The 24,748-nt window shown below is 40.0% G+C and overlaps 1 protein-coding gene across 1 annotated transcript in view; it reads left to right on the forward strand.

Annotated features, from left to right (window-relative positions):
- ABCA7 (ATP binding cassette subfamily A member 7) overlaps positions 1-24,748 on the forward strand; it is an 882,362-nt gene that overhangs the window by 319,830 nt on the left and 537,784 nt on the right. Inside the window, exons 11-15 of the mRNA XM_044053819.1 lie at positions 1,182-1,364; positions 3,099-3,313; positions 11,747-11,923; positions 21,953-22,175; positions 23,646-23,867. Of these exons, the coding sequence (XP_043909754.1) occupies positions 1,182-1,364; positions 3,099-3,313; positions 11,747-11,923; positions 21,953-22,175; positions 23,646-23,867 (1,020 nt within the window). The remainder of the gene's footprint in view (positions 1-1,181; positions 1,365-3,098; positions 3,314-11,746; positions 11,924-21,952; positions 22,176-23,645; positions 23,868-24,748) is intronic.

Here is a 24,748-nt window from a genome sequence, read left to right on the forward strand (position 1 = left end):
GTGGTTAGGTTCAGAGTCTGCAGAGGAAGCATATGTATTCAATTTTTTGCTAGATTTAGCAAACTGTTTGAGAGCCTTTGTTATGTAGTGATTCTGAAGGTTATATATGGATGTAGTATTACATTTAAAATAAGAGTTTGCCCTTAATGACTGCTAATATGTCTGCAGTGTTAGGAATTGCATTCCTTCTACTAGTGTTTTTATCCCGTGATGTTAGACATGCAGATAGGTGCGTGCATGAATGGGTGTGCCTTCTTTGAAGGTTGGGCATTGGGCTGGCAAATCGGCACCGTAAAAATCCACTGCCAATCATTAGCGGATGGGAGTTTTGCTGTGGCGGCCCCTAACCGTGAAAGTCGAAAGACTTTAAGGAAGTGGAAAGGATGAGCCTTATGGCTGTGCTTGCAAGGGATGAGAGAGAGTATACTTTGAAGACAGTATCTGTAGAAGAAGCTGGAGCAATAAGAGTTTTATCCCATCCTTAAGCAGGACAGTGAACATACATTTACGAAATGACATGCATGCTTTTAGGTGATGTAGGCAAATTAGCATGTGGAAGAAACTAGTTTGTTAATCATTCTTTCTGCTTTACCAGTCAGTGTGTGGTGGCCAAATCAAATAAACTGGTTAGTTTTAAAGCACATTCATTTCTCATTCATAAACAGTTTTCCCCTTTGTCTGTTTTGTTGGTACTGGGATTCTGTATTAATGTAGCTCTATTGCCGTACTTGATTGCTGAAGCAGTTGGGTCCTTTGTTCTGTTATTTGTGTATCAGCTTGTTGCCATGTTTTTAACTGATTTGTACTGTGGAATTATGATTGTGTCTGTTAGTTTATACTGAATATTTGAAATTACTTTTGACTATTTGTCTGGGATTCAAGCCATAGGGAAGATTGCCTGTCTGGCTTAGTCACCTCTTATTATTAACAAAAGAATAAGTAAATGAGAGACAGGGTTGGAAGGGATGAACCATCACAGGCCAAGATACTTGAGTACGCTGTTGTAAGAATTTCATTTGCCTAGGAGTACTACAATAAGCAGGCATTGACACTATTCTGTAGTTTTGCAAAGGACTTTGACTAATTTAATTCTGTTCATACATAAGACATGGACTAGCTTGTTGAAAAAGTAGCATGCAAGTCTTTTGCCACTGGTTCATTTTGCATATTTTGCTTTCTAGGATTTGCTGCATAGTCCAGCTGTGTCTGAGCTTGTTGATTTACGCTTGAAGAACACTTCCCTGAATTCATCAGTCTTGTCTGCATTTCTGTCTAATCGTTCAGATAACGATATGGGATATCCCTGGAAGAATCTGTATAGGGATGTGGATGAAATGATTTCCACTTTGTCTCAGGTCATTGAAGTAAGTCATTTGCTATTTTATCGCTCCACAGTTTTATTTTGATGTGATCCAGACTAGTTTGTGACATAATGCATCACAAAACACAGAGCCGAGATTGTGATGCTTAGGGCAAGGAGTTGCGTGAAGTCTTGGGAAGGTTGCACCACTGGAGCCAGCAAAGATGACTTGAAATAGTCTGAATTCAGAAACACTGAGTCCTTCTGTTACAAAATGATAGGGTTCAACACCACCATGAGAAAAATTTTTTGTTGAATTACACCATTGTCTTTTAGTCTGTGGGAAGGAGGGGAAAAAATAGATTCTGCACCCCCCCCCAGTCTGAGATCATTTGTGAAGGAGACCGTCTTTATTTCAAGATGTATTTTAAAGGGTCTACTTCAGTTTGGTAATTAACTTCTTGACACCCAGTCATTTTACTACATTATCCTGTTGCCCCACCTAATTGCCAGAAATCTAAATAAAATGCAAAAAGAGTTAAAGTATTTCTGTATGGGGCTGTGCCCTCTGCACTCCCCAGCATAAGGAATGTACTCCCGGAACCCTAGTCTCTAAGTGCATGGTCTCTGAGGTTGTCAGTTCTCTGATTTTTTTCTTTTCCTTACATAAGGGTTGTGACAAAAGTCTTCATGAGGTCCAGTCTTGCAGACAGTGCTGCTTTTTTTAGAAGCAGCTCTGAACTTTCCTTCCCCAGCTTGGCTTACAGTCGCATTTTGAAAACACCAGAGCTTGTATCACACCAGGAGAAGCATACCTACTTGATTGTTGTTGTGGTTTTTTTAATATTTGCCTACACACAAACACACACTCGAGATTGTTACTTGTGTCTTTTGTTTCTAAGGTGTCTGATTTTGCATCCTGCAAGCGAAAGAATGAGGCATGCTTTACACTACCTGTAAGTGTTTTCCAAGATACAGTGGCCTTCTAAAGAGGAAAATAAACCTTGGGCTGTGGGGGGTTAGCCCTTCACATAGGATGTACCCTTGGGGGAAAAAATCTGTTTTTGAAATAATGCAGTATGAGGTAATGCTGCCAAGATTTGTGATGCAGGCAAGTTTTTGGTTCAAGGACATATAGCCAGCACGGACATCGTTAAGTTACATATGGGTTTGCTGTTTAAAAAATGTCAGCATATGGTACTACACAGTACCGTGTATTGTCATTTCTTATTTATCTGTCACTTTTTAGCAGATTTGTCTTTTAGCCTTTATCCAAACAGTGACATCAAAATGGTAGTGTAACTAGTTGCATAGCAATAATTTATAAAGATGTGCACAGAAATGATTTATAAAGATAGACATTTAAAAGACTGCTGTTTTTAGAAACTTCAACCATTACACCATTTGTTAAAAAAACTCCTAAAACTGCTGTAGTTAAAAAGCAAGCAAAATTAAAGTAGTGCACATCTCTAAAGAAATGTTCATTTATTTTGAAAGGAAGTTATCCATAAAGCTGTGAGCTGTGTTTGATGTCTAATTATGTCAAGTGGAGAAATGGATACAATATTTGGCTGTGGAAACCACCACCTAAACCGCAATCCAGAAATTCAAGTTTGCATTCTGAGCAGCAGCATTTATGTACTTGTCATTCTGTGAACACTTGACTTTTTTGGTTCTATACACTTGAGTATTGTGAGGGGATACCTAAGCAGAAACAGACTTAATTGTGATTTTTTATATCTGACATATTGACGAATATTTTTGGTAAAATAACATAGCTTCTTGTCTCTCCTTTCAGTGTGTGTCTCTGAATAAAATTGAAGCTGTGCCTTCAGAGGAGCTCTTAGTAAGCCGTGCCTTGCAACTTCTAGAGGAGCGTCAGTTCTGGGCTGGTATTGTTTTCATGGTTCCTGAGTACCAAAATAACTCTGAGGGAGAAGTCCCTACCCATATGAAATACAAAATTCGTATGGACATTGATGACGTTACCAGAACAAACAAAATCAAGGATAGGTAAGTCACTGGTACTGCAAAGGAGGCTGCTTCATCCTTGAATTAAGCATTTATTTATTATTCAGTATACAAGGATAATCTCTCAGTCCTAGAATAATGACAGAAAAGTATTTAAACTTTAGGTGATTCTGGAAATTTAGGTACTTTCAAGATTGTATATCACATGCTTTACCTGTATTACTGTGGAATAAGATCAGAGTATGCAGAAATTTTCCATTTAAATCTCAGTGAGGTATAAGGAAGCCAGGGTCAAAGTACTGCATGCTTTGTAAAGAAATGGATAATCTGTTTGAATTATCTCAAGTTCTATTTACCCTTTGATTTGGATGATGATCTGGATGTTTTGCAAGTACCCTAATATTTATGGCTTGGTTTTAAGCTCTATGTTTCTAAAGTCTAGCCAAACAGTTGCTTAAGTTGTACTGAGGAGATCAGAAAAGGACCAAAACATGGCATGCCTGCGGGGTTTAGCTTTATTGGCCTGAATGCACTCATTAGGACGTAAAAAGTCAACAGTATTCAGAAGCCATGTAGCTGAAACATTAGTATATCTTCAGAGGGTTATTTGCATGTCTGTCAAGACCCCTCCACTACAGGAGGTTTAAGGTATTACTCTGTGAAGACTATAGTATGGCTAGATTTTTCAGAGTGAGAACCACTATATACCATGTCCACACAAGTTTTTGCTTTCCTTTATTACAGTGGACCATTACTGACTCACCAAAACAGAACGTCTCCATGATATATCACACGTAATTCATATTTGGGATTCTTTTTTTAACTGCATTGCCTTATAATAACTTTCAGGGTAGCTGATTTATAACTAGCATGATTTCTTCTGTCTCCAGCCAGAGGAATGAAGCTAAGCCTGCCTAGTTCAAAATAAAATGTTTCTTTATTTACTTATAAAATTCCAACTGTGTGCCCTATAACCACCCGCCAGGAATGCTCATTCAACACATTTGATATATGATAAGGTACCAGAAATATGCAAAAGAACTACCAAGGCTTCTCTGCACTCCTTCCAGCAACTTGCACAGTGTATTAACCTCTATTGTACACTTAGTAGAGGTGATTAAATAAAGCTGAACACTTTGCATATCAAAGATCTCGACTATGGGGATTTAACCTTACTGATGGAGGCACTCCCATTCTAACACTGATGTAACTCCATTATCACCTCAATATTGAGCACCAAGTACCTCTTCTGTTTGGATATATGGATGTAAACAGCAGCTCTAACTGAAAGTCTTCCCATATGGGTTTCCAGAAGCTGTTTGAGCTAGAACAGTGACATGGTTCGTGATTTGCCCCTTCTTTTCCTCCTTTGATTCACTTAGTAGTAGAAAATTGACTTGTATACCCACCAGAGGTTTCACTGCAGGGAAGACTGCTCCGAAGTTATCATTTGTGTCATTGTATTAAAAGGGAATGTGTTACCCTTTTTAAAATAATGGCTTTGTTTAATAAGGGCTCAATTCCTCCTCTGCTTGTCTGTGTTGATGCAGTTTTTGAAGATGACATGGTTATGTGCATGGTGTCACATTCACAGTACAGTGTAGTTTGTGGCACAATAACAGTGATAATAAGTTAAAGCGGTTAACTGTTTGAAACAAAACTGGTTGGGTGTATTTATTTTTAAGATGAATACAGCTGCATGGAATTCTTTATTTCCAAGTGGCCATTGTTTAAACGTCAGAAATATGCTGATGGTATTGATATGCTTTACAAGTTGTCAGTGAGAAGAAATTGCATCCATTTATTCGGGGCTGTTCTGTAGCTGCACTGATCTCTTGTTTTAGTGTAGCTACTGAATTAGTTTTATTTTAATGTATTTTCTAAGTTAGTAGCCTTACCAGACATAAGTACCTCTGTGGGGTGACCTGAGCGTGCATTGTTTGGTTAAGTAAGTTCGGATTCGCGAAAGGAGTCAAACCCAAGACTAAAGGATGATGATGGTTAGCAGCTCAAAGTCTTATTTCTGTGCACTAAACTGGCACTTAGTGGTAGGATAGGATGGGTTTTACCTACTACTTTGTGTGCAGTGCACTTTCTAGAGAGGTAAAAATCTTTCCTTTGTATGATTCTTGTAGTAAAATCTATTTCACCAGACTCGCCCAGTCCCACACTGACAGTCCTGTTGCCACTAGCCTTGGAACCAGTAATTCTAGTGTGTAATACTTTGTATACTACCAGTATCTTAATATGAGACATGTAATGACAAGATAACTCATTTTATTACCATTTAAATGACAACTGCTTGCTTAGGTAATGAGAAAGATGCTGTCTGCTGTTTTACTCTGAGAACCAGCAACAGTTGTGCAGTTTTTAATGTGTTCTAAAATGCTTCTTGTGTTCCAACACTTTATATGCCATATATACAGGTATCTGTAAATCCTGCTTAAATAATTCACTTAGTCCTCCTTGGATGTAATAAGAGAAAATATTTAGTAAGCAGGATTCTGACTGTATCCTGATTAAGAAATAGCTTGGATAATACCAGAATATGAGACATATGTCTTACTCTTGACTGATGTGTGCTTTTTAAAGGAGAACCACAACCACAGACTGGAAAAAAACGTTTATTTCATATCTTCTGTTTCCTACATTTTAACACCACATTTGGACATGATATATGTATTTTTTTTATATTTTTAAATGTAATTCCAGAGACTACTACCAGCGGCAAATCACGGCACTTACAAAAAAAAATAAATAAATAAATAAATAAATTCAAATGACTAAGCACTTTTACCCTTATGACAAACTGACTTCTTCTGAGTCATTCTTAATTATATGAAGTCAAAATTAATTATATGAATAAAAAACGTATTACTTAAAATGCTGTGTATTTTTATATATTTAAGTATATTAACTACAAATAAATCTGGCTTGCCCTCTGTTTTAAAATTGCGGAGATGGAAACATAATCAGTAATACCAGGTTTATGCTTTGCATTTAACCTTAATTGCCACTTTGTGTCTCTTGCTTCCACCTCAAGCTTTGCATCACCACCCCTTTCATTGTGGTTTACCTTGTCAATTATAAAAAATGCAATTCTTTTAAAATTCAAACAATTTGTACTATGCATGTAAAGAACACTGCAAACATTTTTGTTCTTAATGTCCCTAACATGTTCCTCTAGTCTATTGCTTAGTCTACAAGTAGAGCCAGATGTGCCCCCATGTTTGCTAATTTAGTAGTACTTGAATGAGAAACTCGATGTGTAGTTAATATACTTACATAAATAAAAAATACACAGCACTTTAACATGTTTTTTATTCATATAATTAATTTATATACATTGTTAGTTCCTTGTAATTTTAACATTTTTTAACTTGGAGGATTGGGCTTGGAATGAATGTAGGTGTGCCTCTGTAGATATGTGTGTATAATTATATATATATATATATATATATATATATATATATATATATATATATATATATATGTAATATATATATATATATTTATATTTCTCTAAGGTACAAGCAAACACGGAGGGACTATGGCTAACAAAGTTTGCAGACGATTGCAAACTGGGTGCCATAATCAAGACTCCTACTGATGTAGGCATCCTTCAAAAGGGTCTTATGGATACAGATACGTGGTGCCAAAACCATGGCCTCAAACTAAATGCCAAACAGTGCATTGTTATCCCCTTTGGGAAAAAGCAAGTACCTGTGAACTAAAACACGGGTGGCAGCCCACTTATCACAGAGAGTGTGATGACTCTGGTAGATAGTAACCTCTCCTTCGACAACCCCATGGCCACAGTGGTTAGAAAATCCTTCTACATGGCCCACCTTATCATAAAGGGGTTTGCATCTAGGAATAAAGAAGTTATTGTCCTCCTCTACTAATCACTCATTAGACTCATTATTGAATGTAATGCCCCGTTCGGGATGTACCCAACAAGACATCTGCAACAACTGGAGAGGCCTCAAACGTACCTCACAAAGAGGATAACGAGCCTTAAACAGATGCCCTATACCATGAGACTAAAAAACTCAGACTGTACTCGGTAGTGTACCGGCTACTCAGAGGTGATCTCTGCCTGACGTACAAGGCTATGTCAAACCCCAAATTGCTAGAAATGCTCCACCTAAGGAAAACCCAATCCACCAGAGCTTACACGCTCAAGGGACATAAACTTGACATAATAAATAGGTTGGAGGGACAGATTCGTGTCCCAGAGACTCCCCTTGCTCTGGAATAAGGTCCCTATATATGTGAGGCAGAGCTCCTCGTTGGCACTCGTCAAGAGAAATCTTGATGAGTGGATGGGAAACAGGAAATTCACCCCAGGAATCACTTCTGTGGCCCTGCTCGACAAGGACACAGGTAACTAAACCACTTGGGAGGGAGCTGATGGCATACAATTTTTGGCTAGGCTTAATTATGTCCTAGGGCCAATAGCCTAGTACCTACCTATGAACATTATATATATATATATATATATATATATATATATATATATATATATAAATATTGTTTTGTTATATACACTTTTTCTGTTTTCTTTCTTTTTATGGCCTTATGTACACTAGAGGTTAAAATAGGTAGGCAAGGGTTGTGGCACTCTAAGGAGGTGCTTTTTTGTTAATTGACTATTAAGTGGCTCTTTGGCAACATTTAATGAAGTTAAAGTAGCCTCCTAGCCTAAGGACAATCACAAAGCATTTTTAAGCTATGTCGGCAACCACAAAGGCAGTACATAACAGTATGCTAAATTAATTTTAAATTAAACAACTTATATTGAACCACAGGATCTAGCAATTCTACTGCCTGATAAAGTTTGCTGCAACTTTATCCTGCTTTATCTGCTTGACACCTCTCAAGAAGTAACCCCAGCTATAGCTATTAGTAGGAAATAGGCTCTGATCCCCAAAAAGCCAAAAACACTGTGTCGATGAGTCCTAGTAATATCCCTCCTAGTTAGCAAGAAACATGACATGACGGGCCCCCTAGAATGATTATTTAATTTTAGCCTGCAAACAAACTTTATGTCAAATGAATATAGGACTGCAGCAGTTATCTTGATGCACAAGGGCAGGCCATCTACTGACCAGGGAATTACTGACTTAAGTTTAACTAGTCTTGTATGTAAAGACATAGAAAAAAATGTGATATGGTAAATAATGATATTGAAAGCTTTAAAACACTGGACCTAACCCAGTCTGAATTAGTCAAGGGTAGGTCATACCTGCTCAATTTGATGGGCTTTAAGAAAGTCTTCAAAGCAGTGGAGGATGGCAAAATGGTGCACATGGTCTACATTCACCTGCCAAGGCATTCTCCATCATACCCCATTTGAGCATTGTATACAGTCTCACAAGAATAGGTGTAAACTCCTATGCCACCCACTAGACAATCATCTGGCTTACAGGTAAGTCCCAAGAAGTCTACAAAAAGGTCAAGTCACTAGTAGAGTCAGCAAGTGCTTGGTGCTGGGGCAGCTCCTTTTTGACATCTTCTTCTCTGAAGTAAAGTTTAATGTCACTGGCTTCTGGATGATAAAGCTCACAGGTGATTGTAAACTAGACACATTCCTAGAATCCCCCTAAGACGTAGATACTCTCCAAGAAGCCCTGATACAAATTAATAACTGGTGCCAGAGTTGCGGCTTAAAGTTCAGTGCCAAGAAATGTACATTAGTAACCACGCATAAGACAGCCATTCCAAGAGTGGGCTTTTGTGACTTCAGTAGTTCATAGGTTCATAGGTTTATATTAGGCCATCTGCCCTAAGGCATTTATAAGCCTAGCCCAAATTTTTGTGGCTTACGCCACCCCTTATATGAAAAAATACTGTGCCCATTAGTTTGTTGTGCCTCTGTCCAGCAGTGACACAGAGATGATTCCCTGGGTAAACCTACGATCTCCCATCCACAGGTCAAGATTTCTCTTGAACAGAGCCAGCGAAGTGCTGTGCCTCACATGGACCGGGATTTTATTCCACAGCATAGGGAGTCTCGTGATAAATCTATCCCTCCAGCATGTCCTATTTATGTCCGTGCTAAAGTTTAAGTCGCTTGCTCTAGTGGTTTTGGTGGATTTGGATTTTTTGAGGTGGAGCATGTCCATTAATTCCGGGTTGGACATGGCCTTGTATGTCAGGCACATGTCACCTCTGAGTAGACGGTATGCGACTGAATAGAGCTGGAGTTTTTTCAATCTGGCAGCATATGACAGATTTTGGTGTCCCTTTTTCCTTTTGGTGAGGAACTTTTGGGGTCTCTCCAATTGCTGCAGATGTCGGGTGAGATACATCCGGAATGGGGCATTGTACTCGATCATCTGATGAAGTCTATCTATTAGACGAAAGCGCTCATCTGTTGGTTGGAAGTAAAAAGAATCGATTTTATTACCAGTGTGGTGGTTTGGACTTTATTTCTTTATTACTTGGTTTGGTATCAGTTTCATTTTCTATTGAGCAGCATTACCCTCAGTTACCCTAAGGTTAAAACTGTCATTTAGTACGGGTAGGGTCTGTCACAATACAGGAGTCACTCAACGTGAATAAGTAATGCATTCTATCCAAGCAAGATAGTATTTGCCTAGCCAGTGCATGTTCTTTCATCTGTTGTTTGATGCAGGAATATCAGCCTGGATGTTTATAATAAACAACTTTACTTTCATTGTAGCAAGTGACATGGGAGATTTAAGAACCACCAATAGTGGTATCTTGGAATTAAAAAGGGATGGGAATAAACATATTTACATAAACACGATGAACAGTAATATGTGGGATGGATTTATAAAGAGGAATGAAAAACTGAAGTGACTGGAATCAGAGACAAAAACCGTGAAGGGGGGCTGCATACTGACGTAAAATGTGTGAAAAATAAATTGGAGAAGATGCATTAACAATGATTTACTGGTTTAAGAATATTACTAAAGACAACTTGGATAAATCCTCCAGTTGCAAGAAACAACTTACAGGGAGCGAATACAGACAACAGTACAATAAGAGGTAAATGGCCCAAGACTGTACATCTCAAATGTCCCTGATTTTTAATCTTATTTTTGACTTGTCCCTCAACTTCTCAGCTAACAATGGTGATTATCACATTATTGACTTAACAGTAGTTTACATTTGCATTACTATTGTTTAGCAAATGTACATTGATGCAAAAAGTCTTTTTTTAAGTGCATCACAGTGCTATATAATTTTTTTTTAATTTTTATGGCCTTTGTGACCCAATTATTTATGAAATCCCTGAAAAATGAAGTTGGATGGTTTGCCAAACAATGTGTTACCAATTAGATAGTAAGGATTAAAATTTGAGGACAGAAGCAGGCTATGGTGCAGCAAAAATAAGTGTCTCACTGAAAGTAGGTGGATAGTACAACGCAACAGTACATAAACTTTGTCGCCTGCTTTGAGCTATCAATCACAGCAGCAAACAGATCAAGTTTACCTTTGCCATTTCACAGACATGAAGGGGAGGTGTCTAGGGGGAGGAGAGATGAGTTTATGGACTACAACTCAGGCATAGCAAAATAATGAAAACTGGCCACTTTAGAAACAGAATGAAGTAGCAGGCACTGCAAAGACTGTTCTATGGGATTATCCCTCTGTCTTTTAAGTACTCATTGAAAAGCAAGAAATGGTAATTAAAGCTGACTGACTAAAATAAAACTGAGTATATGTGAAAACACATGTAAAGTCAGTGCACTGATAGGAATTTAGGGACTATGGTATAATATTTTAAAGACAAACACTGCATTGGTGGGATGTCCAGAGGTATCCTAAAAAAATCAAGATGTCGGACCCCATATGGGCAGACTCTGGAATTGCATTTAAAATATGAAAAAAAGGTGCACAGAGTACAAACGTGGTATTAAGCTATAGGAAACATCAAGACATGAATTTTTTTTTCAGTTTGTGGGTGCAGTCCTCCTTTAAGGTCACTGTTCAACAAGTTGTACACACTGAGAATTCTAGTATCATAAGTGCCCTAGGCCACTTGCCCAATTACATATTTGGAGTACTATTCATAAGACCTGACGTGTTTTACATTTCTGTTGTGCACTCATTCTATTAGTATGTCAGCTGGAGACCTGCTCTATTCCTGAAAGCCATAAAAGACCCCAATGAGTTTGTTTTATATGGCTGTACTTTGGACCATGATTTTAAGTGTTGTGGTATAATTCTCGGCATGTGCAGTAGTTCTCCTGAGTAGAAATATACGCAGTACTTTTGATGAAGTTTGGGAAAATGTGAATATGAAATAAAATGTGTTATTACAGATATTTTATAGATGGACTGAGTTTATTTATTACTTCTTTTGCTTTCTTGGCTACGTAAAGTGGACAGCTTTGTAAACATTCTAAGAGCTTTTATAGTGTGCTGATGAATTGTTTTTTTTTCTCTCAGACTGAATATTTAGTTTCTTTTTCTTCCATGCAACTTTTTAATATGGAACAGATTCTGGGACCCAGGTCCAGCGGCAGACCCATTAAATGATATGCATTACATCAGAGGAGGATTTGTCTATATTCAAGACTTGGTAGAACAAGCAATAACAAGAGTATTGACTGGCAGTGACAAAAAGACTGGGCTTTATGTACAGCAGATGCCTTACCCATGCTATGTTGATGACATGTAAGTACCAGTTTATCAGATTTCAGATACTTTTATATCCTCCACAGTGTATTGAAAGGATGCGAAGTTCAGTTTTTGGAAATGTGGCTTCTTTCCTTGCATGTAAAAGGATGTCCTTCCATTTCATTGTTGCAGTATTCATTGCAATAGGGATCCCCTGCCAAGGATGGCCCGACATCTGGCTGGTGTACAAAGACCTTTAGGTTTCTTTAAGATACGCCATAAGTCACATGCATTCTTTGTGTACTGTAGGGCATAAAGGTGACATCTGGACATACCATCCTCGGCATGTTTTTGACACCAGTCAGAACGCCATCTTTTGATAATTGGTCTGAATGCCCATTGGGGTTTTTGTTGTCTTATCTTTCTGTGCTATATTATAGCTTGTGGGGTTTCATGTCATCCAAAAAGGGTAAATGCGAGTCTGTGAGATAGATGCCCTGTAAAGACCATAATGAACAGTGTCTGTTTTGCCTTGGCACTTTGCACGACTATATATCCTGTTTTATCTATTAGGCCTTTGTCCCCAAAACCCTTCATTGCAGGCTTTCTTCTTTGGTGCTTTGTCTTGAGAATCCGCATCTTAAGCTTCCTGCTAAAGACATGGAGGGAACTTGCTAAAGACATGAAGGAGGGAACTTGCCACTCTGAGAGACAGCCATCTGGGATGAAGGCCAAGAAACCTAGGCCAGAATCTTCTGTTCAGCCTCCACTGGACATCCCTCCTGAGGTGAGTGATAGATTGGATCTTCACCAGTCTTCATCACTGGATTTTTCTGCTACGACCAGGTTGGAGGCCAGCAGTGATCCAACCTTAGGCACATCGAGGAGGCATTGCAGACGTCCACTTCAGACATTCATAGGGAACCTTGGCTGATTATTTCTGAGGGGAATAGGGGTGCTCCCCAAATTTTCGTCAGAAGTCGTTTTACTACAGTTATTGAATACCATCCAGGGTCTGAGCCTTCTAAATTTTTTAAAGTGGATGTCCTTCTAAAGAAAAAAAAGAAGACTAAACACATTTCCTCATTTTCTAAAGGGTTCCCCGCAGTGAATGGGCAGTCCGTCACTCAGGGATTATTTAGTGCTTTGATGGCTTAAAACCTCCCTAGAGTTACCCCCGGTCCTCTACCCCCCCTTAAGAGTCCCAGAGAACAGGATTCCTCTGAGGAGGAGTCCAACTCAGATGGAGGAGTCTACCAGTCCTGATACTCCCTTTGAAGAGATTTCTTTTAGGAACACTATCTCTAGGATGATGGAGTTATTTAAATGGGATTGTGCTCAAGTTTCTGAGATACCAAAAAGGTATTATGAGCTACTGCAGATGGATTGTCCCAGACCTTCTGCTGTCCCTGCTGTTATGACTGCTTTCTTACATGCCTTTTATAATGCCTGTAAGGCTCCAGATTCTCTGCCACCTGCCCCCAAGAAACCGGATAGGTTCTATAAGGTGCCTAAGGACTAAGTTCTTGTACAATTGTCCTTCTGCTGACCCCTCGGTGGGGTCAATAGCCTCTGAGAAACCTTCTCAGTTGCTTCCTTCTCCTAAGTTAAAAGAAGGTCTATACCTTTGCTACCTTGGGTTTTAGGGCTGTTGATTATCAGAGCCAGATGTCCAGGTATTTGTTGGCTCTGCTTTCCCAGGCCTGTCGGATAATTTCTGATCTTCTAGACTCTCAAAGTAAAACTTCTGACCTTTCCCTTTTAGGGAGTTCCTCCTAGGTGGCTCTTCATTCCATCAAGTGTAGTTATGATGCAGCAGATGCCTCTTCTAGTGCTGCTGCTGTTGGGTCAGTGATGAGGAGGTGTTCTTGGCTTTGGCTTCAACCATTGTCTGATATTAAGACTAAGTTAATGGATGCCCCTCTAGATAATAAACACTTGTTTGGTAAATCTACTGGTGATTTATTTTAAGTCCCTTGTGTTGGTTGCCCTGTGCCTAAATGTCATAGAAGCTACTCTAGTAAACCAGCCTTTGTTGGCAGGCAATCTTGCCCTCCTCCTAAGGGTCAAAAGGGTGCCAAGCAGGCTCCCCCCGCAAAGGTTGCTCAGACTTCTGTGCCTCAGAAGTCTCCTTTTCCTGATCAAGGTGCTGTCTGGCTATTCTGTTCTTTCAAGCCACCCCCCCCCCTCATGTTTGGCTAAAGATTACTCTGGATTTCTGGGTTCTTTCCTTTATCCACCAGGGGTATTTCATTGTCTGGAAATCTCTTCCAACTTTTATGGGAATTACTGAGCCCCCTCAGGAACAGTTGTCCTTTTTCCAGAGGTGCTTCAAGATCTTTTGACACAGGGTACTTTTCAAGAGGTACCATTGTCCCAAAGGAGGAGGGGGGTTTACTCCAAGATGTTTCTAGTGCCCAGGAAATAGGGTACCTGGAGACAAATTCTAGACCTAATTTTCTGAAGGTGATCTCTTTTTGAATGCCTTTTTGTTTCCTTAGGCTTATCTGGTTTCTCTGTACCTCAAGGATGTTCATCTCCATATCCATATTTATCCCCTTTTCAGGAAGGTTTTATGTTTTGCTGTCGCTTCCTGGCATTTTCAGTTCTCTAGTTTGTCTTTTGGGCTTTCTACTGCCCCAAGAATATTCACCAAATGCCTCCTTCAGGGGGCAACAACCTCCTGTTTCAGGCATCCGCTCCAGAGATCTTATTGCAAAATCTGCATTTTTGCCATTTCCCTTCTGCAAAGCCTGGGGTTCGCGATAAACTCAAGTCTTTTCTGACTGTGTCTCAGGACCATGTTTTTCTGGGTTGCAGGATCCGGACTGTGCCCATTCTGGCATCCCTGCCACCACTCAAGGCATTAACACTCCTTTCCTCTTTTCAAACTCTTCTTTCTCTGGCCTTTATAATAGCCAGGAAATCTCTGAGAGCTCTGGGGTTCATGGCCTCCACCAATTCCTATGCTCCCTCTGGCCAAACTCCACATGAGAAAGTTTCAGTGGTTTTCTGATGTTAGTTTGGCTTCAACATGCGCATCCCCTTGAATTCATAATTCCTCTTCTGCCTTCTCTCAAGAAGGAACTTCAGTGATGGTTTCAGCACTTATCTCTAAATCCAGGGGTTCCCTTTTCACCCCCTCTTCCCTCTCAGGAGCTGTTCTTAGTTGTTTCAGACGTGGGATGAGGAGCAGCATTTGGCTCCCTAAAAGTAAAGGGTGTTTGGTCACCTCTTCAACAGAAAGAGCACATCAGTGTCAGAGCTGAGAGCTCTTCTGCTGGTTCTTCAGACTTTTCATCCTTTGTTCTGCCCAGGAGCTCTCATGGTGATTATAGACAATACCACAATGATGTTATGTAATCAAACTGGGGGTGACAAGGCCTTATCTTTGCTGGTTGGTACTCCTGGTCTAGGATCACAGTATCAAGTGACTTTTTTGGCAGTTTAGATTCCCTCAGCTCAAAATATTTTGGCAGACATTCTTAGCAGGTCCTTAACTGAATCCCGTGAATGGATGCTTCACAGTGATGTGTTTCTGGACATTGGCCACCAGTGGAGGACTCCTGAAGTAGATATTTTGCCTCCCTTCTGAAAAGACAACTTCCTGTTTTTTGTGTCAGAGTCCCAGGTCCTCTAGTTTGGAAAAGATGGACACCCTATCTTTTTCTTGGAAGTGGATGTTTCTTTACGCCCCCCCCCCCATCCCAGAAGCCCTGTTCAAAATTCAACAGGATGTTCCCAAAATCTTGTTAGTGACTCCCTTTTGATGAAAACAGCATTGGTTCCCTCTTCTGCATTTAGCCAAGGGCAATCGCAAGACCTTACAGGGTAAATACTCACATAAGACAAGAGATCTCTCATCCATCCCCACCTGTCCACTCTTCAACTGACACTGTGGATGATAGGATTTTGATTCCACATGGACACCCTTTTTCTGAGGATGTGCTTAGGGTTCTGCAGGGGACCAGGAAGCCCAACACTAAGGAATCAGACATCAAAATGGAAGAGGTTTTCTATTTGGTGTCTTTCTCGTAACCTGGATCCACTTTCTGTGGATGTTCCTTTGGTATTCTCTTATCTGTGTGCATTACTCAATGCAGGTTTGGCTTATTCTTCTGTTAAGGCACACTTATCAGCTGTCTCTGCTTGTTTGCCTTTATCTCTTTTAACTTCTAGATTTGAAGCTAAATAACTCCTTAAAAGCTTCCTTCATCTTATCCCTCCCAGGAAGCCTGTTCCTTCTCCCCTGGGGTCTTAATTTTGTTTTTGGGAAAATTTGACTTTGGCTCCTTTTGAATCTGCAGCTTCAGCTTTCTTGCAACATTGTACTTGGAAGACTGTACTTTTGTTAGCTCTTACTTCTTCCAGATGGGTGTCTTATCTTCAAGACCTCATGACTTGTTCTCCTTTTTTGGTGTCTCGTAAGGACAGGGTGTCCTTGCAGTACTAATTCTCCTGCCCAAGGTGGTGAATGAGTTGTCCCTTAATCACTCTCTTCATTTGGCCACTTTTTCCCTTCCCTGCTGCTGCACAGGTCGGATGTGTATAGACAACTCAGATTTTATTTGGATAAGACTAAGACATTTTGTAAATCTGATCAACTCTCTGTTTCCTTTCATCCTAGGTTCTTAGGATTGGGTGTATCCAAGTAAACTGTTTCTTCTTTTATTTCTAAAGCCATTTCTTTTTGTTATTCATTTCACTGTAAGAGCCTTCCTTCTTCTGTAAAGGCTCATTCTGCTAGGGCTGTGGCTTCTTCTGGTGCTTTTTCAAGAGTTTGGATACTAACTCTATTCTTGAGGTAGCTACCTGGACTTCTGTGCATACATTTGCCAAACACTACAAGTTGGATGGGATTTCCAGAGCTAGAGCTGGTTTTGCTAAGGCCATCCTTCATAGCTTCCTAGAGAGCTCTGCAGATCCTTCCTCCTCCCTCTCTCTTATTCAGTTTGGCACTTTTCCTATTGTAATGAATACTGCAACAGTGAATTGATAGGACATAATACAGTTGTGTAAAATCTTATAATGGTAGATGTCCTTCTCTTTTACTGTTGCAGTATTCCCTCCCTCCCTCCACCCCATGGTCCATTTCTGTCTTACATATATTGATTACCTTTCTTTTTCTTGGACTGTTGTTCCTACTGGGGCTCTCAGTTCTGAGGATGGTACGCCCGGATGTCGTCTTTATGCCCTACACTATGCGAAAAGCATACATGTTACATGCGTACCTTAAAGCAACCTAAAAGCTTTGGTATACTTGCTGGATGTCGGGCCACCCTTGGCAGGGGATCCCTATTGTAATGAATACTGCAACAGTGAAGAGAAGGCCATCTACCATTATGGTAAGATTTTACACAGCTGTACTTTCTACAGCGATACCTCAGAAATTACAAAAAAAAAAAAAAATCCCGAAATAGAAATATTAAGTGAGGAAAGGTGCAGTGTTGGTCGTTTATCATCTTTGTATTTTTTCTTCATAACTTGTATAAATCTCATGCATGCTCCAGTCCAGTGTACCCCAAGAGTTTATTCTGTCCTTACACTACCTGTATTTGGACTACTTTCTTGCCACCCTTTGTACACAAAATGTTTCTTAAATAGAACAAGTTTTTGTGTGCGCATGTGCGTGCGTGTGTGTGTGCGTGTGTGTGTGTGTGTGCGTGTGTGTGTGTATTTTCCTGCTTAATGCTGAGAGTCCATGGTTCCAACGTCTGCTATACTAGTTGAGATCCAGATTGTACCCGGAGTCCCTGGGAGAATGGCTTTCATAAGTGGTTGTGGAATGGGTTCCCATTTTTTTCCTCTAATTTCCATACTTGCTTCTGAGATTTTAGTGACTCCCAGCAGAAGCGATGAACAGTTCAGCAACTTTATCCCATACTATTTCTCTTTTTTGTTTAATGATTTCCCCCAATTAATATTCAGTGATGTGCAGGAACTGTTAAGGCTATTGATTCTACCAAGCATCTTTTCTGAGCATGCAGTCTGCCAAGGCATCTGGAAATCCAGTTGTGCAGACCACCAGACATTATCAGTGCTTTATAACATCCTTCACAGACTTTTCAGTCAACAATTTTGTGATTTTTTTTCTTCTGTCACAAACTACTGCTGACACTGCCAGTTGCCTGCAGACCATCTGATTCTAGGTTTGACCTCCTCAATCAAGGCTTTCTTTCTCCTCAATCACCTTTCCTAGATACTTCAAGCTTGTTCACCTTTTCCAATGTTTTCCATTCTATCTCATATTTTTGCAGATTCTGATTCCCCCATTTGCTGCCATGACAACTATCTTGTCTGTACTTTGTTTCTTCTCATATGCCTGACTTTTGCATTCCATTCTCTTAAGCATTTGTTGAAGTACTTGTTCAGAGTTTTCTTGTAACGTTTCATCATTACATGGAGCAGTTTGTTAATCTGCCCCCCTCTGACCTGTTTGCTAATGTAATCCAGCATCACTATGAACAACAGTGGGCTCAGAGCAGAACCCTGGTGCATATTCATTCTCTCCAGGAATCCATTTGTGCATCTGAACACTGTTTGTACTTATGTCAGTGGGTGCTTGTACACATTCTCCACTAATGCTGCCAATGTTTCTAGGACTTCAAACCATCACAGGACTGCCTAAATTAGCTTTCTTGGGACCTTGTCGCATGCTTTCCCCAAGTCTAGGAATGCTCATTTGGACTATTTACTCATCTCTGTCTTCTCAATCTGTGTCACTGCAACCATCAAATCGGTTGTGCTGCATCCTGATCTGAATCCAAACTGTTCACCTCTGATCTTGCTTTCTACTGTTCTGCATATTCATTTGTCAGTCACCATCTCCAGCACTTTCATGTACCATGATAAGGGTTTGATACCCCTGTACTGCCCACAGTTGTGAATGTCCCCTTTGTTCTTGTACACTAACACTAGAATGGTTATTCTCTAGTCATCTGGTATGTGCCTTTCTCTCTATACTGCTTTGAGTACTCTCAGGAGCCATTTCTTCCTTAACTCAACCAACATTTTTTATTACATTTGCTGTGATCTCATCTGAGCCTGCTGCTTTCCCTGACTTAATTTTCCTAAATGCTGTTCTTACTTCTCCTGTGATGGGCTCTTACTCTTTCACCATATGCTGGTGTATGGGTGAGAACAGCTTTTTTTTTTTTTTACTCTGAAGCTGCTGTAAGTACACCTTCCATCTCCCTTTGATGTTAAGTAGTTACTGGAATCCTTTATAGTTTCTGGTGACCATCTTCTTTATCATTCCATCTTTGTTTTGCAGCCTGATAGCTTTTGTGCCATCTGGTGAATTGTTTTTCAGAAGCTGGTAGAGTGCCATTGATGCCCTGATCTTTCCTATTTTGACTTCTGTCTTACCTACTTTATTAGCCAGTCAGCATTTCTTCTTAGCCTTGTCCAACTTTTCTGTCTCTTTTTCCAGCACTTCTCATTTCTTTTAATAACTTCCTGGACTTCTGCATTCCACCACATTTGTCTACCTTATTTTCATACCTAGCTCAGCTGCATATCTGTGCTCTATGTAGTCCTCACACATGCTCTTTTGAGATGCTGCCATTTTTTGCCTTCCTTAAGTGCTAGAGCCCTGAATATTTCCCTAAACTCTTGAGCTTTTATTCGAGTCAACTTCCAGGTCTTCAGCCTAGTCTCTCTTGAGCTTGGTCTTTTCTGACCACTGCTTGTGGGCACTAGTATTTTATACTGTGGGGCATTTGTCTCACTCAGGATGACTTTGCAATCTCTGATTCTACTCCATTGCCCTTTCCTTACTAGGAGTTTATCTGCCTGAGTTGCATGTTGGCCACTGCTGTATGTAAACTAGTGAATGTCTCTATTGCTGAAATCATGTGTTGTCTCCCGTCAAGCCATTTGCCATACAGAGGTCTAGAATTGCCTGTTCTCCTTTATTCCTTTTACCCCGCCCGTAATAGAGCCAGGCAGCCCTCATAGCCTGTTCTATCTTGATATAAGCATTCAGGTCCCCCATTATCAATACCAATTCATGTTGTCATACTTTATCTGTTAGGTCCTGCAACTGCTGCCTGAGTTCATGCCTTTCCTCACAATCACCTGCTGTGAGGTTTAGGCTGAGGTTATGAATACTGTCCTATCTTTACACTGGAGACTGATTGTCAGGAGTCCATCATTAATTGTGATTACATCCCTCACTGTCTTTAGAAGGTTAAGTGCAAGAAAAAGTGGGAGACAGAAAAGGAGGACCAGACTAAGAAGAAATACTTCTCACCATTCCACATCCTTACTATTCTGTCCTCACTGAGCAGTAGACGCTGGATCCCACGCTAAGTGGCTTTTCTGCTCTGCTCTTCCACCTTCTCTCCTCCTTGCCATCATTACCCGTGAACCTATGTCATCCACTTCCAAGTTGTGCCCTGTCAGTGAACCTCTCTGCAGGGTAGCAGTGCTTATTTCATATTTGGCAGGTTGACTGGTTTTACATTCGGTTTTTGTGCAACAGCGCTATCATAGGTAAAGCAGACTGGGCAACTGGACATCAGACAGCGAGCAGCACATTATCCCAAGGTTTCTGAGTTTTATGGAGGGCACACAGTGATCATTAAGGGCACCTAGACACGTCCTACTATTATCATGGATCTCTGTTCCAGGCCAGATTAGACTGCGTCCTCAAACCATTATCAGCAAATAACGATGCACATTTTTGGCAATAATAGTTAGTGACCAAATTGCCCAGAGCCAAGTTTTACACCGAGTGGCTAGCCATGACGTGCATGCATGCACAAACACACACATACATCCACATACACACATGAACAAAATGATGCATATGTAATTAAATATGGATATATATTCCAGCATAATTCTCAGTCATATTTTGAAATAACAGCATTATACTGCATCACAAATGATTGTGAAATAGTTAAACATATGAAAATATCAAAGGGTAGAAGACAAAAACACTAACAAATAAAATGAGGTGTCCTGTTCTCATTATCGAAAGAAAACTGGTTACACTTTCAACTAGATGAAACAAAAAGGTTGAAGCTGCCGCCAGATTAAATTAAAATTTAAAAAGCATTTTTTGCAGGGGATTAGCTTGTCTGCACATTTATATGCTCTCCTTACTTGTAGTCAACAGAGGAGGGAAAAAAAAGAAAAGCTCAAAACCTTTGAATCACTGCTGGTGTGACTGTAATTATAAATCATGCTTGCATTGGTCCCCTATAGAGAACAGCAGCCAGGGAGTTGCATTTTGAGGAATTGAAAATCAGCTCATTTGAACTCCTTGATTTTTACACTTGCCCAAATGTAGGGGAACTGAAATATGCAATACAAGAAAGTTGCCCGCATCCCCATTATGAGGACTTTGCCTCACATCCCTTAAGGTTGTGGGAGTGCAAGTGTGGCTCTACCACCCTGCAGTATGTGTGTTATTTGTATCATTTTTGTTTCACAACAGTTTAACCTTGCCGTTTAGTCTTTTGTTTCAGATGACTGTTTTGAGAAATCCTTTTGGATTAGTTTTTATTGCTTTCTTTTAAAGAATCTAATAGGCCATTAGATCAAGCAAGTCCAATCCTCTGTGCAGGTACCTCTCCTTGGACTTTAATCCTGACTCTTCCTTAATAACAACCTGTTTAGAACTGGTTGTCCCATTTCCCAGTCATATCTCCTGCTCAGCATGTTACTTATACCCTCTAATTTCTAATCCCCTTTACAGTACTTGGTAGACTTTTGATTTGTAGAAATGTCCCCAATTTCTTTTTATAGTATGTCTTGTCACTTTTAGTTCTCTGTCTTAGTGATCTACTTCTGAGCATCTTCCACCAGCTAAAGTTTTGCCTTCAAAATGGGCCATAGCATGTCCATTGGGACATCACTGGTAACCTATGCCAGGGGGGGAATGACATTTGCTTTCATTGAACCCATAGCTTTTTCTGTCCACTCAGGTGTGCTATTTGACATTTTTCTCTAGCAGTCTTATACATTTAATAAGTGTTTCATTGTACAGATCATACTGAATGTCAAGTGTACTGCCATGTGATGATAGGCTGCCTTTTGGTCAGTTGGATTCAATTTTTGTAATTTTGTTTGTTGTAGTTTTCTTCGGGTCTTGAATCGATCACTGCCTCTGTTCTTGACCTTGGCCTGGATTTACTCCGTGGCAATGATCATTAAAGGAGTGGTTCATGAAAAGGAAACTAGGCTGAAGGAGACTATGAAGATGATGGGTCTGAGCGGTGGCATCCTGTGGCTTAGCTGGTTCATCACTAGCTTCCTACCTTTTCTCATTAGCTCAGCATTGCTGCTTTTTATTTTAAAGGCAAGTTGTTCTTTTTCCACTTTGCAAAATGCTGTTTATCCTTCTGAATGCTATATTAACCTTACTGAATGCCTTTGACTGTCCCATGTTGAATAAGCATGAACTTGCTGGTGATGTATCTTGGTTAGAGCCATTTATTCTATTACACTGGACAACAGAACTTGTATACAGTACACAGAGTGCCATGTTGTAACCAAGAGAAGACTGGCAGACTTGTAGCAGGTGTTTATTTCTTCTGTAGTAAAGAAATGTACTGCCTTCTTGTGAAGGCAGCCCATATACGTTTCTACAGGCCAGTGGGAAGGACTGCAGCTATGATTGTATAATTTGTCTGTGTAATGGATATAGGGACCAATATTGCATGGACTAAAATGCAAACAAGTGTGGAATACCACAAAAGAAATGGGAGTTGGTTGTTATGTCAAACCCAGGTTTTGCGATTATGCTTTTAATCGTTTGAATTTTCAACATTCTTCAGATCATTGCAAGTTTGTATTTCTCTGTGACCTTCAGGTGCCAGAGGCAGCTGATGTTACTTTTAGCACAAAGCATGCTTGAAGAATTGGGATTTACAAAACTATCCTTAATCCTCCTCAAATGAAACTTAGTAGTTGTATAAGAAGTGTAGAGTTGTAGCGTGCAGAAAGTTATACATTTTTGTGTTGCGTAGTTTGAAAAGGTTGTCCTATAAGAATAGTTTTATTGGCAAATAATACTGAGAAGAATGTCTTGGAGGCCTTACTCTCAGGTGTCTGAAGATGTTATACTTTCGCTGCTGGAGGGGAAAGGTCTTAGTTGCCTATTACCCTCTCACTTCCTTACAGAGCTGTAATAATGTTGTTGTTGTAGGTTTTGCAGGATGTTCACTGATATCGAAGATTCAAAGGTCCGTTTCTCTTCCTTTTTATGCGTCTGACTGGTGCTACATTTCATGCCACATTGACTGTTAAGGAGTTGACCTTTGGAGTTTAACTAGAGGTGCTTGTTACTTGCTGAACCACCTCTGTGGTTCCCTTCTTTATTCCCCACATGCTGATTTCTGTAATACTGCAGCCGATGGTGTCACTAGTCCATGGGATTAATACCCATCCTCCTCAGGATAAGCAGATGTTTTTTGGTTTGTCTGCTTTCTTCTTGTTTTGCAGTCTGGGCAATCATATTGTAGAGCAGTATTGATAGTTATCGGTGATGTAATGTGATATGTTGCACGACATGCTAAAGTTTGAGTCGCACACACACACACCAGTCTGAGTAAAGCTTCAGAAACTTTGGCTAGTTTTTGCTTTTCCTGTTTTGAACATCAGGGGCTTGTGACCGACTTATTGTGTTATCTGTATGCTACAGTTCAGTGATTATATGGTTCCAAGGGTTCTGTGAAATACATATCAGAAATGTGTATGCAGAGTAAAATCAAATTCTTGAGGGAGACTGCACAGCAGTAATCGTAATTTTTTTTGTTTTTTTCTACAGAAAGGTGACATTCTGCCCTACAGTGATACTGCTGTCATCTTTGTCTTCCTGTCCACATTTGCTGTAGCCACCATTATGCAGTGCTTCCTCATCACCACTTTCTTCTCCCGAGCCAATCTAGCATCAGCATGTGGTGGCATCATCTACTTCTGCTTGTACCTCCCATATGTGCTGTGTGTAGCCTGGAGAGATTACATCACCTACTCTTTGCGCATATTTGCTGTAAGTTTACATTGTTTTTTTTAATAGAGTGCATTACTTATGGGTAAAATGAATAAAAAGGGCTGAGAAGTACTGTTTATAAGCAAAAAACTGGCATTCAACAGAGTAGCTACAGGCCATTTTGTCTTAAGGTAGGAAATAGTTAAAAAGCTTTCTTAATATTTTTTACAGAGCATATTTTAATGTTTATTGAACTAACAAGATTGATCTTCTTTACTGGTTTTGAAGAGTGAATGTTTGACCTTTTTTAAATATTTAGCTATTGTGATGAGCAGTAGTCTGATCAGAGTTTCTCTTAACATTTTATTTCATAGACCCTGCTGAGAGAGAGTAAGAAAGCCATTGGTATATATGGTGTTACTGGCTAGCTGATGTATTTGGTGCATCACTGATATTTGTAATAAAGAAGGAATCAAAATTACCACAATCTGATAAAAGAAGTGTAATGACAATACTGTATTTACATACAACAAAGGGGAATGTGGTTCCTTACTCTGAAATGTTCTTATCATGCCTCTTATCCTCTTAGACCAAGAATTCTGGACAAGGCCAGAAATAATGGGAGTGGGCAAAGGCACCAAAATAGGGACATTTCTTGAATATTGCTCTTATAAATTTCGAAAGTTGATAGAACAGTTCTTGCATTATCATGCATTTTCTGAAGGGTATACTGCGGTGGTGGTGCTGCGGTAGTGTTGTCGCCTCAGAGTAAGACGTCCTGTTCGATTCTCAGCTAGAGCGTCTTCTGTGTGGAGACATGCGTGCATGGGCGTCCCATCGTTGAAGGTTGTGCCTCAGGGCCGGCAACTTAGCACGTAAAACTCTACTGCCAATCATTAGCGGACTGGAGTTCCGCTGTGGCAACCCCTAACCAGGAAAAG

Source organism: Protopterus annectens, chromosome 13.part0 (assembly GCF_019279795.1).
Source record: "Protopterus annectens isolate FY-2018-M chromosome 13.part0, PAN1.0, whole genome shotgun sequence".
In the NCBI taxonomy this organism is placed as follows: Eukaryota; Metazoa; Chordata; order Ceratodontiformes; family Protopteridae; genus Protopterus; species Protopterus annectens.